The sequence below is a fragment of the Pipistrellus hanaki genome (assembly GCF_964339955.1).
Source record: "Pipistrellus hanaki genome assembly, chromosome: 14".
Lineage (NCBI taxonomy): Eukaryota > Metazoa > Chordata > Mammalia > Chiroptera > Vespertilionidae > Pipistrellus > Pipistrellus hanaki.
This window is the reverse complement of record NC_140516.1, coordinates 3,438,245-3,453,635: the sequence shown is the minus strand read 5'-3', so window position 1 is coordinate 3,453,635 and position 15,391 is coordinate 3,438,245. Positions and strand designations below refer to the sequence as shown.

General features: G+C 54.1%; 1 protein-coding gene across 6 annotated transcripts in view; it reads left to right on the top strand.

Annotated features, from left to right (window-relative positions):
- Positions 1-15,391, top strand: part of ARHGAP22 (Rho GTPase activating protein 22) — a gene marked incomplete at its 5' end in the record, with an annotated part of 135,444 nt that overhangs the window by 26,382 nt on the left and 93,671 nt on the right. For all 6 annotated transcript variants that reach the window (XM_084904169.1, XM_084904167.1, XM_084904165.1 and 3 more), the window contains one exon: positions 11,056-11,255. In XM_084904169.1, coding sequence (XP_084760295.1) covers positions 11,056-11,255 — 200 coding nt within the window. The remainder of the gene's footprint in view (positions 1-11,055; positions 11,256-15,391) is intronic.

Genomic DNA, 15,391 nt, shown 5'->3' with positions numbered 1-15,391 from the left:
CCCAAATGGGATGAAGGCCTCCTGGGTGCCACTAACACCACCCAGATAGAGGTTCATGGCTCTTGTCACTCATGCTGCGTCCTCCCAGCCAGCATCATCTCTCACCTGGACTAAGGCAGTAGGGCTCTGTGTCAGCCAACCCATACCATCTATTTTTCTCTCCAAAGCCAGAGACATGTTTTCAGATATAAATCCACCATGCACCCACCTCCAACCCCAACTGACTCTCCACGCTCTGGGCACACTGGCCTGCCTATTCCTCAGCTGTTTTATAAGCCTCCTACCACAGGGCCTTGGCACACACTTTTCCTCCCTGAAATGCCTCTCTATCTCTCTCTCTCTCTCTCTCTCTGTCTCTCTCTCTCTCTCTCTCTCTCTCTGTCTCTCTCTCTCTCTCTCTCTCTCTCTCTCTCTCTCTCTCTCACACACACACACACACACACACACACACACACGCATGCACACTCCTTAACTTGGACTCACCCTCCAGTTCTCAGCTTAGTTGCCACCAAAAATCTCCTCCCACACACCTGTCTCAGCTGGGTCCTCTGTTCCTTGCTCTCCTCTTCTTAACAGCATGCACCTTGAATGTGCATGAATTCCATTTGTCCACTCCTCAGTGGGTTTATCTGTGAATGTCTGCCACTCCACTGGATTGTGAACTGTGAGGGCAGGGGCCAGGCACTTGGCGGTCACTCAGTATATATATTTGGAAGGAAGGAAGGAAGGAAGGAAGGAAGGAAGGAAGGAAGGAAGGAAGGAAGGAAGGAAGGAAATAGAAGAGAAGAGAAGAGAAGAGAAGAGAAGAGAAGAGAAGAGAAGAGAAGAGAAGAAGGGTGGAGGGAGGAAGGAAGAAGGGAATATAGGAGGGGGAGGAAGGAAGGAAGGAAAAAAGGAAGGAAGGAAAAAAGGAAGGAAGGAAGGAAGGAAGGAAGGAAGGAAGGAAGGAAGGAAGGAAGGACCAACCTCTTTGGGGCGATCAATCGTGGGGCTCCTGGACTGAGAGGGGGCACTGGCTGGGCTGAGGGATCTCCCCACCAGTGCACAAATTTCATGCACTGAGAATCTAGTTTTAAAATAAAGTTGACCTTTGCCATTAGGAGGTCTCTTCAGTGTGTGTATACTAGTGTGTGTGTGTGTGTGTGTGTGTGTGTGTGTGTCTGTGTGTCTGTGTGTGTGTGTCTATTTATTTCAGAGAGGAAGGGAGAAAGAGAGATAGATAGAAACATCAATGATGAGAGAGAAAATCACTTATAGGCTGCCTCATGCATGCTTCCTACTAGGGATCAAGCCTGCAACCCAGGCATGGCCCTGACTGGGAATGGAACCACAACCTCCCAGTTCATGGGTTAATGCTCAACCACTGAGCCACACCAGCCAGGTGAAATCCCTTCTTTTAGAGGAAATTGTTGGGCTGATGAGCAAAGCTATGGTAGTGTTAGTTTCCTCCTTTAGCAGGCATACCAGTGTCTTGTAAGCCTTGGTGATTGTGCAGAGCCTGGACAGCACTTTGGGAATGGGGAGAGAAAGTCCTTTGACTTTCTTTTATGAGTGATAGAGAATACTTCCAATGGCCTCACTCTCATAACTATGCTATGATGAGGCATCGTGTCCCATCTCAGCAGATGTGGAAGGAGAACCATGGCTGCCCTGCCAACAAGTGGTGGAATTCATATTCATGGCTTTCTTACTCTGAGGCCTGACCTCTCTGCCGCACCCAGCACAGGGATTCGTGAGAGCCACAAGCCTCTGTGCACTGCCCCCATGTGGCTCCTAGGAGCCATGGATTCTGAGTAATAAGAAGCAGAGATATTTTTAAGAAGATGCCCAACACATATGAACATAGAGATTAGACAACTTTTGAAATATTTAAGGTTGAATTATTAATATGTAGTGGAAAACTAAGCAAATGAAGAAAACAAGGCAATTATGAATTCCAGGAAAAGCAAACAGTGATGCATGAAAGGAAAATTACTACAGTACACAACTGGGGCCAGCAATTACATAGTACGAATAATGAGAATTTTGTGTATTGACCAAACCAAAATTGTAATAGAATTCTGTGTATTGACCAAACCAAAATTGTAATAGAAATTATATTGGGAGGCTGGGAAAGGTGCTTGTGTGTGGTGGGGACAGGGGAGTGAAAGCAATAAAATCCTCACCTTCCATAATGAAAAATTAACAGATAGTTCTTAAAAGAGAAAATCAAGATGTGGCATAAAAGTGAGCTGTGGCCCACAAATCAATGGAACAGACAGAGCCCAGACCCATGCAATGAATTTATGACAGCAGGGCCAGCAATATGCAATGGGGAGAGGATGAAGAGTGTTGGGGAAACTGGGCAGCCACATGCAAGAGTGTAAAGCTGGATGTCTATCTTACCCCACACACAAAAATCCACCCACAATGCTGAAAGATGTGAATGTAAGACCTGAAATCCTAGAAAAAAACATAGGGGATAAGCTTCTCGACCCCAGTCTTAGTGATGATTTTTTGGATTTGACCAAAGGCAAAGGCAACAAAAGCAAAAATAAACAAGTGGGACTACACCAAACTAAAAACCTGCTCAGCAAAGGAAGTCATCAGCAAAATGAAAAGATAACCTACAGAGAACATATTTGCAAAGCATAGATTTGATAAGGGGTTACTATCCAAAATCTATAAAGAACTTATACAATTCAATAACCCCCTCAAAAAATCCAATTTAAAAGTGGACTGAAGAACTGAACAGACATTTTTTTTTCAAAGAAAAACTACAGCCCTAACCAGTTTGGCTCAGTGGATAGAGCATCGGCCTGTGAACTGTAGGGTCCTAGGTTCAATTCTGGTCAAGGGCATGTACCTTGGTTGCGGGCACATCCCCAGTAGCAGGTGTGCAAGAGGCAGTTGATCGATGTTTCTCTCTCATTGATCATGTTTCTAGCTCTCTATTCCTCTCCCTTTCTCTCTGTAAAAAATCAATAAAATATATTTTTTTAAAAAAAGAAAAAACAGCCAGGACCGGTTTGGCTCAGTGGATAGAGCGTCGGCCTGTGGACTGAAAGGTCCCGGGTTCGATTCCGGTTGAGGGCATGTACCTTGGTTGTGGGCACATCCCCAGTAGGGGGTGTGCAAGAGGCAGCTGGTCAATGATTCTCTCTCATCGATGATTCTAACTCTCTATCCCTCTCTCTTCCTCTCTGTGAAAAATCAATAAAATATATTTAAAAAGAAAGAAAAAACACAAATGGCCAACAGGTACATGAAAAGGTGCTCAACATCACTAATCGTCAAGGAAATGCAAATCAAGCCACGTGAGATATCACCTTATTCCTGTTAGAATGGCTGTTACAAAAACAGAAGTGATAACAAACGTCGGCAGAAAGGAATCCTGGCCACTGTTGGTGGGGATGTAAATTGGTGCAGCCACTGTGGGAAACAGCATGGAAGTTTCTCCGAAAATTAAAAATGGAGCGATCATATGGCCCAGCAGTCCCACATCTGGTTCTACATCCAAAAAAAGTGAAGACAGGATCACAAAGGGCGTCTGTGCCCCCGTGTTCACAATGGCCATGGTCTGGAAGCAACCTACCTGCCCATCAGCGGCCGGAGGGATGAAGAAGACGTGGTACATATTGTACACTATGTATATTATATATAGTGTAGCATTGTGTTATATATATTTACATATATATACAGTCCACCCTTAAGTACCATGGGGGGCTTGGGACACTGACCCCCATGCAGTCAAAAATCCGTGTGCCTCCTCCCCTCATATGAGGAGTTTAATCCCCGTGTACTGACCGAAGTTTAACTGGAGCGGGGACACAGCTCCTGCCAGGGACCTCTGGGAGCTGCTTCGGAGCAAACACAGCTCCTGGAACAACTTAACTGTCTCCACCACAGCCCGGGCCAGGCCTGGCAAGGCCGACATAATAAAAGCCCTGGCTTGGCACTCGTTCACCGAACGCGAGACCAGCGCAGCATGCCCATGCCAGTGCTAGGCCACGGGCTGTTCTGCCCACCTCTTTGCAGGCGCGCTGCGTGCTCCAGCCCTCGTCACCTCTCCCCAGCCTCGCTGCCACTGGGGCCGCCACTGTGATGTCCCATGATACCTGCCTGTGTGCAGTCTCCTTCCACCTTCAAGAGACCAGGCCCTCACTGAGAAAGAGAGCACTGCCGCCCTGCTTTTCAGTGAGGAGACTGCATCCCAGAGAGAACTTACCAGCAGGGCGACCCGGCCAGCGGGGGCAGTGCTGGGATTTAAACCCAGAGGCTCCTGCCACGACTGGGTGCTTCCTCCCCATGCACCAGGCCTGCCAGGCAGCAGAGGGGAAGCCATCGAGGGAAAGCCTGTGACCAAGTCCGAGGCACATACTCGTGCAGGACGTACTGGGAAACGGGGGTGGCTGCAATGCAGGAAGGCCGTGGGGGGACTAGGGACGTGGTAGGGGGGTGGGCTCAGCCCACATCAGGTCGGGTGTTAAGCAGTGCAGTGAGGCATGGCATGGCTGGATGGGCGTTAGAGGCCACGCTGGCTGCAGCATGGGCAGTGTGTCTGCAGGGGTGGCCCTGAGGTCAGGGAGGGTGCATATCCAGCAGGTGTTGTGGGGTGCGTGCTTCCCACCTGCCACCCTCGGGGGCTTGAGGGGACTCCGGGCTCGTCCTCGGAGCACAAGTGCTGAGAGCCCTCAGCAGCTGCCAGCCAGCTCCCCTGCCCGGCACTGCACCTGCCCCCTGACTGCTGCCACCCAAGTGGGCACCTGGAGGAAAGGAGGATAGTTTGTGCCCTGGAGAGAGGCGCTGGCACCCAGGACTCCGCCTTCCTCCTGCCTCTTCTCCCAGGTCCCCGCCAATGGGAACACGGAGTTATCTGTCCTGGGCTCCACTGGGGCCGGAGGCAGCCTTGGGCTCCCAGGAAGGCAGCCAGGACCTGCCCAACTCACCGAAGCATCAACAGCCCCAGTGATCACTCAGCCAAAGCGGAGTGTGCATTGATCCGCGCTAATGGCTCAGAGGCAGGCAGAAATGAAATCTATAACCAATATGTAATTACGTCAACTCCCTGACCCAAGGCTCCTAGTGAGTGGCCTGCTGGTCTGCCCGGAGCCGAGGCCGCCACCTGGCCAGCTGCTCCGGACAAGGGACAGGGTCCACAGCGACCCAAGGAGGAGCGGCTTCCTCATGCACAGAGCACTGCAGGCCGGGAGCCCGCGGGGGTTGTGCCTGCTGCCACTCCTCCTGGGAACCTGGGCTCCCAGAGGCTGGAAGGGCCTCAGCCGCAAGCCCTGAGCCCATGTCCTGACCTCGGTGGCCTGTCTGCGGCGCCCCGTGGGGGAAGAGGACGTTCTGTGTTTCCAGCTCCTGCTGCCACTCCTCTGGGCACAGGCACGAACCCGGGATCTCGTGCCCTCTGACCTTCATCGTGTGGAGACAGGCCTGGGTCGGACAGGTCCCGCGGGCAGATTTCTTCCGAACCAAGATCCCTGCCGAGGGGCAGAGTCCGTGGGTCTGGTTTTCCCATCATCTTTGACTTGAGGGTTCCTGCCTTGCGTTCACAGGAGACATGGCTATTGTGCGGCTCTGTGCGACCTTCCAGGGCGCAGGGTGCGAGAGCGCCTTTCCGGGTGGCACACGGATGGAGCAGCACGGGGGGCTCCAGATGAGCGCAGCACCGCAGCCGAGCCAGGCCCTGCTTCAGGAAGCTCAAACCAGCAGCCCTGATACTTCGGTGGGAGTCAGCTCCAGGCTGGCAGGCCCGCAGGTGCAGGTGCCCGCGGGGTGGCCACGCAAGGACCTGTGCTGTCTGGAAGAGTGAGAGGCACACAGGCCCCAGAGGCCTCTCCATGCAACTTCACGCCTCAGCGCTCAGCTAAAGCTGTCTGTGCCCTGATCCCCTGATCGGGCACAGCCTTCTGAGGAGCTGTGGCAGCAGAGACCTCGTGGGCTGGGTTGGGGGTCAGCCTGCGGGTAGTTAGCGGGAGTCCACCGGCTTGGCTTTCTCAGAGAAGCGGGTGTTCCTCGGTCTTGGTCTTGGGGACAGCGTTAGGCTGTGGTTGTTCCGGGCAGGGACCCGGTCCTGGCAGTCAGGGTGAAGAGCCGGAGCCAGGCTTCCTGGCGTGCCGCCAGACTCTCGCCCTGAGGTCTTCCTGTGACCCCTCAAACCCACCGGCTCCCTCTTCTCCCCTAACCTTCCACAGTGCAGGAGGAAGCCCGTTTCCTCTTCCCGGCTATGTCCTGAGCCTGAGGCCTGCGAATTAAACTTACAAAAGACAAGTTAACAGAAGGAAAGGCATCTGAATTTACTGGTGGTGTTTGGGGGGACTTCACAGAAAAGAGGTGAAGCCTGGGTGACGGGAACTTCGGGGAACAGGGTTTGGGGAAGCCCGCGATGCGGACTGAAGGCTGATGACAGGGACAGTCGCATTGCACGTGCAGGCGGGGAGGCGGCTTCTACAGGGAAACTGATGCCCTGCTTTTCGGAAGGAGGAGGGGGCGAGCGTGTGCGTGCTGTGCCCAGGGGCCTGCAGCTAAAATAACGTGCCAGCCGCTCTCATGGAGCACCCACTCCTCCACCCGCTCCAGCCTCCCCACTGCTGCCAGCCCCCCGTCTGGTTGGGCTGCTGCCTTCACACTCCCATTTCCCCTTCTTCTTGCCTGGATGAGTCTCCTGTATTTGGTGTCTTTGTTCCCCCTTCACCTCCGCCAGGGCAGGGCTGTGCCTGCCACCCCATGCCCAGTGCCAGCACAGGAGGCCGTGAGCTCCGTGACCCGATGAGTGAGTGGGGGTCCAGTTCACTCTGGGGGGCACAGCGCATGGGGATGCACAGGGCATGGGGGTGCAGGGTGGGTTGGGCCAGGAGGAGACCCAGACCCAGACAATAAAGACAATGTGGAATGTGACATTTTATATCAACATTTTAAATCATTCAAATACCCATTATGAAAAAACCCAAGCTTTCTAGACTACCTTGGACTGCTATTTTATTTAAAATATATTTTATTGATGATTTATTTATTTATTTATTTATTTATTTATTTATTTTTTCAGAGAGGAAGGGAAAGGGGTAGAGAGCTAGAAACATCGATGAGAGAGAAACATCAATCAGCTGCCTCCTGCACACCCCCTACTGGGGATGTGTCCGGAATCAAACCTGGGACCTTTCAGTCCGCAGACTGAAGCTCTATCCACTGAGCCAAACCAGTTTCCACTAGACTGCTATTTTAGAATTAGTACTTTTCACTTCTGGGGGAGCAGGCTGTACGCTTGTCCTTCTTCCGCCAGGCCCTGAAGTGAGGCCATTAGGACGGCCTGGCTGGTTCCCCTCAGACAGGGGACCCACAAAGAAGCTAAGCAACAAATTAAAGACCATCTGAAAGGCGGGTCCTCAGGAGCACCATGCAGTGGACCAGCCCGGGGCACACAGCGCTCCCAGGACAGCCTGGGCCTGGCCACTCCCTCAGCCCGTGGTTGCAAATCGCATTAACTTGATGAAACCATTTGTCCAGCCCCCTCCGGTGCCCCTTCCATTACCTCACTCCCTCTTCTCAATCAATCTCTCAGCCTCTGAGCTTACCCTCTAAATCAATTCCGCTCTGAGAGCCTCTCGCTGCTTCCCCGCGCTGTACCATCCATTGATTTGATGAATCAGTTGCCTGGAGCCCCTGCAGCCACTCTGCTCGCCCCGGGCCTCAGCACTTACAGACCTCCCTGGGGAGCGGCCGGCTGGCTGCAGGCCCACCCTGAGCCGTGGCCAGGCGCCCCATGGCTCCCAGGGCCCCAGTGGCTCCCCAAGGCCAGTGTTACTGGGCCTGCTCTGAAGGCCATAGGCAGTGTGAGAGGTGGGGTTCTCTGAAGAAGACCCTGGGTGAGGACGCCAGGGAGGGGGAGGGAAGGAGGAGCAGTACAGAAGGTGAGGGCCGAGCTAAGAGCAAAGCCCAGCAGAGGGAGGTCTGGCCCGAACGCCGGGCTCTGACGCGTGACATCTGCCTCTTCACCCCTGAGCGGCTTCCCATGAGACCCCGGGCTGCAGGGGCTTCGGGCTCCTCACCCAGGGGCTTAGGCCAGGGCTGGGGGTGTAAACTAGGTTCTCCCAGTGCCTGCCCAAGGTGTGCTCCAGGAGCCAACGGGCCCTACAAACACAGGCGACATGCGGGGCTGCAGGTACAGCCGCCAGGGGAAGCCGCCCCCAGTGTAGGGAGGGTGGGAGTGGGGGTGAGGGTGGTGGTGCAAGCTGGAAACTCAGGCAGAGTGAGGGGAGACCGACCGCTCACCCTCACTGAGCCCGCCTTCCTCCAGCCCTGGCAGGGGCTCCAGAGAGGGCCCCTGGCCTGGCCCCCCAGAGCGCCACACTGGCCTGGGCCCCGCTCCCGTGAAGCGCCATCTGTCCAGCCGGAGTCCAGGCGGAGGCGAGGCCTCTGGTTAGTGTGAGGCACTGCCTCCCGTGTGTCTGTCCAGGTTATTGTCCGTAAACATTACCAGGCTGTTGTTTCAGTTGCTATTTTAGGTTCCCCACGGCCCTCCGCTCCACTCAGCATTCTTTATTCCACATGCACCCCGCATCCTTTCCCCCACGGAGCGCACTGTGCACGGCCACCCCTGGAGGGAGGGCATCACCGCCCGGACCGCGCCCACGGCCCTTCCACACGAAACGCGGTGCTGTCGTCAGTTTGGGAGCCGTGTTTTCCTTCCCTTTCCATGCAGTTTGTTTCATGTTATTGTGCTGTAGCTTGCTTTCCACCGCCAGAGTACAATTTAAGTAAACGTTAAAGCAGAAACGGGAGATGGGAGGGTTGCAGGTACAGCTTTAAAAGGTGGTCAAGCCTGGCCGGAGTGGCACAGTGGGCTGAGCACTGCCTGGTGTACCCAAAGGGCACGTACCTGGGTTGCGGCTTTGATCCCCACTTGGGGCATGTTATCTCTCTTGGGCCAGGGCCCAGAGTGTGGCCAGGACTGGGGAGCACAGGGGGTCAAGCGGCCCCTGGCCTGGTCTGAGGACCTTGCGGCTGTCGTGATGGCCCCATTATCCACAGAGCAAGAAGGGGAGTCTACAGAGCAGTCGTAGGGAGCATCGTGGCCTCACTCTCACCTGCAAGAATCTCTCTGGCTGCCCTGTTAAGAGGCTTAGACAGAAGTCGGAGTGGAGGCTGGGGGAAGGGCTACAGCAGTAATTCAGGAGAGAAATGAAGGCCAGCCTGAGGGTTGTGGTCTCACTGACAGGTGGGGAGACAGTTTCAGGGTAGAATGTGCATTGGAGGTGTTCAGGGGGGCATGTCATGCACATGTGGGTCTAGGGTTCAGGGCTGAGCCTTCTGCACATCCATGGTGTGTAGATCCAGGAGAAAGAAGGTCACGGAGACAGTGAGTGGGGATAGAAATGGGGCCCAAGGAGTATTCCTGGACACAGCACGCCAAGAGGTGGGCAGGATGAGGACACTGAGTGATGAGCAGTGAAGGAGGGGAGAGGAGGGAGAGCTTGGAACCCAAGGGTAGAAGCGATACTGGAGGAGGAAGCCAACTCGGTCAAGTGCTGCAAGGGGTCAAGGAATGGGAGAACTGACGTGGCCTTGGACTGGTCAGTATGAGGGTTTTGGTGACCTTGATGAGAGCAGTTTGGGTGGAACAGATGGGGAAAACCTGACGGGGTGGGGTCAAAAGAGAACAGGAAGCAGTCAGAGATGATGAAGGAGTTCTGGAGGCAGATGATGGTCATGGTTACCTAGCAGTGTGAATGTACCAAATGCCACTGACCTCTGCACTTAACTATGGTTACAGTGATAAATGTCATGTGAGGTATATTTTACTGCCAAATAAGGGAATAGGAGAGGAATTGCAAAAGAGAGTAAAGATGCCTCTTCTGAATGTTTGTTAAAAAGGGGAGCTGAGCCCTAACCGGTTTGGCTCAGTGGATAGAGTGTCAGCCTGAGGACTCGAGAGTCCCAGGTTTGATTCTGGTCAAGGGCATGTACCTTGGTTGCCCTCCATCTCACTTGGATGCAATCCCTGCTGGTTTTTATAGCCAGATGTTACGGGGACTCCTCCTCCTGGCACCGGAGGCCTGGTGGAGGCCTGGAGGAGGCCTGGTGTGAGACTGGGACTTCTCACTACTCAGGGGTGAATTCTGCAGACAAGACCCCCTCCCAATTTTTAATCACACACTGTAGTATGGGACCTGCCATTCTATGTCTCTGTCCTCTTACCTGTCTCCATGTGGCTTCTTCTCCTGTTTTATTATGTTTTTAATCATCTCCCAAGGACATGTTTTTGTCACACACAAAAAAATTTTTTTTTGAGAGGGAGAGAAAGATTGATGTGAGAGTCAAACATTGATTAACCAGTTCCCTCCCACACAGGCCCGGCCAATGATTGAACCTGGTATGTGTTTTGCCCAGGAATTGAGCCTGCCACCTTTTGGTGTCCAGGATGATGCTGCAACCACCTGAGCCGCACCAGCCAGGGCTGTGGCTTCTTTATGTCCTTAGTCTGGCTGGTCTTCGGGTGGCTCGCAATGGTAGTTGTTGCATGAATCAGTTGTGATTTTGACATGGTTATGGGAGAAGGCAAGCACAAATCCACCTATTTCACCATCTTGACCAAAAACCTCGTGTCTCTTATTTCACTGCTTAACCCCAGCACTGGGAACAGTGACTGGCATACAGTAGGTACTCAATAAGTAGTTGAGTGAGTAAATGAATGAACCATTGAACAAATGGAAGGATGGCTATGTGGTTCCATGGGGGGGGGGGGGGGGGTGCATGGACAGATGCATGGGACAGGTGTATGGATAGATGAAGAAGCCTGGGGAAAGAGGGAACATAGGACCCCAGAGATGAGCCGAAACTAACCAGGCAGGCAAGCTGTGCACCTGCCTCAGGTAGATAACCTTGGGATGTTGCCGCTCAGGCGCTCCAGCCCGTGTCCCTCTGAAGCCGAGGGGGAAATGGGCCGAGTGAGGTCAAGCCCCGGAGCCCTGAGCTCCCATGTCCCAGCCACAGGACAGCTGGGGCCAGGGTGGGGCAGGGGCAGAAACGGGCAGCATCCTGCCACTCACTCGGTGTGTTCTTGGCTTGCAGCCCGCTCCAAAAGCCTGGTGATGGGGGAGCCGGGCCAGAGCCCCGGGCAGCCCCACGGCCCCCGGGGGCAGGGCCCCGTGCTGAAGGCGGGCTGGCTGAAGAAGCAGAGGAGCATCATGAGGAACTGGCAGCAGCGCTGGTTCGTGCTGCGCGGGGACCAGCTGTTCTACTACAAGGACGAGGCTGAGGCCAAGCCCCAGGTGAGGCGTGTGCTCTGTGTCCGCACAGTCGCGGTGGGGCTCCCGGAGGGCTGACCACGCCCAGGAGTGGGGGGGCAGAGACCCTCCTGTGGGGACCTGCACCCCACAAGCCCCCAAGCCACCGCCTTTGCTCAGGGTGACACTCTTCCAGGCTCCCCGTGTCCACCCCCAGCCCAGCTCCGGGGCCACAGCCCTGTCACTGAGCCCCCACCGCTGGTTTCCTGCTGGTACTGACAGCAACGTGCACAGCGGGGAGGAGCAGGTCCTGGCTGTGCTTTTTTTCATATATATATATTTTATTGATTTTTCACAGAGAGGAGGAGAGAGGGGTAGAGAGCTAGAAACATCAATGAGAGAGAAACATCGACCAGCTGCCTTTTGCACACCCCCTACCGGGGATGTGCCCGCAACCAATGTACATGCCCTTGACCAGAATCGAACCTGGGACCTTTCAGTCTGCAGACCAACGCTCTACCACTGAGCCAAACAGGTTCGGCCTGGCTGTGCTTTTTGACGTTGTGTTCCAAGGAGACACAGGCGCCCACATTTTACTACTTTTGTTGTCCCAGGAAGTGGGCACCCACCCAGCCTGCCCTCCACCTGAGATGCAGCTCCGGGGGCGCCTCTGTTCACGCCCTGGCCAGGCAGCGGCTCTTGTGTTTTCTGTCAGAACCCTGAGGCCCACGGGCGGGGCGGGGTTAGCAGTGCACCTTTCCCCTTTCCCCGGTGACGCTCATTCACCCCCTCAGAGCAGCTAGTCGCTCCCCCTCCGCGGTGCGGCCCGGTAACCGTTGGACCTCACACAGGTCACAGCGAAGGGCCACCATCTGAGGCAACCAGGCTCCTGGGGCCCAGCCATCTAGTCCTCATGTGGGACTCAGAGAGAGGACATCTGGGGAGACGCTGGTTTCTCTGAGGCAAACAGGGAAGGGGATGTAAAGGATTCGTCCAAAGGATGCCCCCAGTCAGGGCTCCAGGCCGAAAGGAAAGGGAGATCCTATGTCGGGGCTGGGAGTCAGAGCCTTGGTGGCAGGAGCCCCATGCATCTCGGCAGCTCCCACCTGTGGGTGGGTCTGGGAGGCAGGGGTGCTCAGTGAAGGGCGGGGTGGGAGGAGGTACTGGGCACAGCATGGCATCACAGCATCGCTGTGAGAAATGCCCTCTTCACCCTCTTTCACCTCCCCCAGTGTTCCAGCAGGGGGTGTCACTTGGGGCTAGCAGGCCTTTAACACCTCCCAACCCCTGGGGTCCTCCCTTGAAAAGATGGGGGGTGGGGGGCAGGCCTTTCTCAGCCTCCAGTGCAATGACTAGCTGCTCATTAGCCATCGCTGTCTTCACTGTGTATCCTAACGGTTAACTTCTGTTAGTGGAAAGGAATGCTGGTTTCTGTTCATGAGAGTGACATCATGCTTTTATTTTTTAATATGTCCAACTGAAAATTAAAATGTGTTGTACATCAATGGGAATGTAGTTAATGCGCTGAACCGTACACTTAAAATGGTTAAAATGGTAAATTATGTTATGTGTGCTTTGTCACAATAAAAAGTGAGAGAGCTTAAGGAAAATTTTTACAAAAATTACAGTAGAGACTAGTGACCCGGTGCATGAAATTCATGCACATTAAAAGGAAATTAGAGGAAGTATTTTAATATTGCTATTTGCCCTTTCTCTATAATAGAAGTGTCAGAGATGAAAGAAAATTAATAAATTGTATATGAAAACCTTCCTCCTGTCAGAATCTGGGGCGCACCATGGGAACCAGAGTCAAGTCTCCACCCACCCATGTGTGCCTCGAAATCACACAAGACCCAGACCCAGCTGGCCCCAACCCCATTGGGCTAGATCCAGACCTGGCCGACCCCACCCTCGTCAAGCCCTGCCAGGTGGGGAGTATGGCCTCAGGTCGCCTAGCCCAGCACCAGGGCAGAAGGTGCAGCCTGAGGTACCCCGTCAAGCCCTGCCAGGGAGAGGTGGAGGGTGGGGAGAGGAGGGGAGTGTGGAGCAGCCTCAGGTCTCCCAGCCCAGTGCTGGGGCAGGGGGCATGGCCTGAGGTCTCCTGTCAGGTCCAGCTGAGCGGGGGGCATGGCCTGAGGTCCCCTGGTCTGACACTGGGGTGGGGGTGCGGCCTGAGGTCCCTCATCATGCCCCACCCAGTGGGGGTCACAGCCTCAGGTCCCTGCTGATTTCTCGTTAAAGCTCATTACCAGAACTCGGCCTTTGTTATGGGCAAAGCCATCTTGTGTTACAGAATTTCTGCCTCTGCTGTGGGAACAGCCATCTTGTTACAGTGTGAAGGTCAATTTGCATATTCCCTCTTTATTAGATAGGATAAGAGGTGGGTATGACAAAACTCAGGAAGGAAGATCTGAACTAAGGGTCAGGGAACCCTGGTCCTGTGTACCCTCTCTGTTCTGTAGGGAACGAAAACAAGTCCCAGAGAGGCTGATGGATCCAATAGGACTTTAGTCAGAGAGGCCCTGGCTGGTTTGGCTCAGTGGTTAGAGTGTCTGCCTGTGGACTGAAGGGTCCTAGGTTCAATTCCTATAAAGGGCACTTTCGGACTTGATCCCCATTAGGGGATGTGCAGGATAATTCTCTCTCATCATTGATATTTCTATCTCTCTCTCCTTCTCCCTTCCTCTCTGAAATCAACAAAATATATATATATATATATATATTTTTTTTTTTAGAAAGTCAGAGAGATCTGAATTTGTATGACTTGGGACAAATCACTTAATTTAATTTTACTTTGTCTTTATTATTGCTAAAGTGGAGACTTCATTACCAGTGTCATAGAGATCACTAAGGATTATACTGTAAAATCTAGATGCATGGTGCATGAAATTCATGCATGGGGGTGGGGGTTGTCCCTCAGCCCGCCTGCACCCTCTGCAATCCAAGACCCCTCAGGTAGGGTCCCTAGGCCTGGCCAGTGATCGGGCCTATAGGGACTTTCTTTCCCCCAGCTGCCAGCAGCTCACCCCCCCCCCCCCACCTCTGCCACTGCTTGCCATCTGTGTGGTGCTCCTCCACCACCACAGGTCACCTCCTTCTGCAGGTGACATGTGTGGGGTGGGATCACTTGGCTGGCCTGGGCCTCCCTCTGCAGGGCGATTGTGGGGTGATGGCAGGGCCCCCTGACCAATTGTATCACACCCGCCTTGGCTGGCCTGGCACCAGTGTGTGTCATAGCCTGGTTGTCCGGAAGGTCGTCTGGATGGTCGTTCTGCCATTCAGTCATTCAGTCGATTTGCATATTGTGCTTTCATTATTAAGGATATGTGTGGGTGAGGGACAACCTTCCCTCTACCCTCAGGTTCCTCTGACTGGTCTAATAATTAGTAGACATGAGGCAGATTAACAAGAAAAAATAACCAAATTCAGTGCATACATATGGACAGAAGCCCACGCACATGAGAGGTTCTGAGACAGAAAGGAGGACTGAAGCACAGGGACACCCTGAGTTGGGGGTGAGACCACCTTGGGGCTTCACAGGTCCATGCAGGGTGTGGGGAAGAGCAGATGCTTCCTAAGGAAAAGCTGGCCTGCCACGGAGGTGAGTCAAAGGTTATTGCTGATCATCTCTTATGGGCAAGGCCCTCATTCAGTTCTCCCAGGCAGTGGGGTGTGTGTGTGGGGGGGAGGGGGGGGGAGGTAGAAGTTTCTCCTGAGCCTGTGGCTAAGGTGGCCGTCAGCTCAAAACAATCGTGTATCACGGAGGCACATGTTGGGGTGACTGGTTCTGGACCCCACATATCATGACCAAGCACTAATCCTGGCACCGGGTCCTCAGGTCTGGGTGCTCTCCCCACGCTCCCTGTGTCCCTCCCTTCCTGCCCTGGGCCTGCTCCCCAGTGGGCACCACATCTCTGGCCCACCCACCACCATTCTCCTTCCGACCTCTGCTCTCCATGTGGAAGGTCAGCCAGGGTCCTCAGTGGCATCTTGGCTCTCCTGACTGGCCTATGGTGACATATCGCTTTGATGGCTATAACCAACATCAGGGTTCCAGCCTCTCAGAGCTCTGCCTGGGAGCCCTCCTCTCTGCCCTCTCCCAGCCAGCTCCCTGTGCCATCGCCTGAGACTGCCCATGGTGCCGGGCACACGGAGCTCACCCAGCCTGCACACCCACCCGC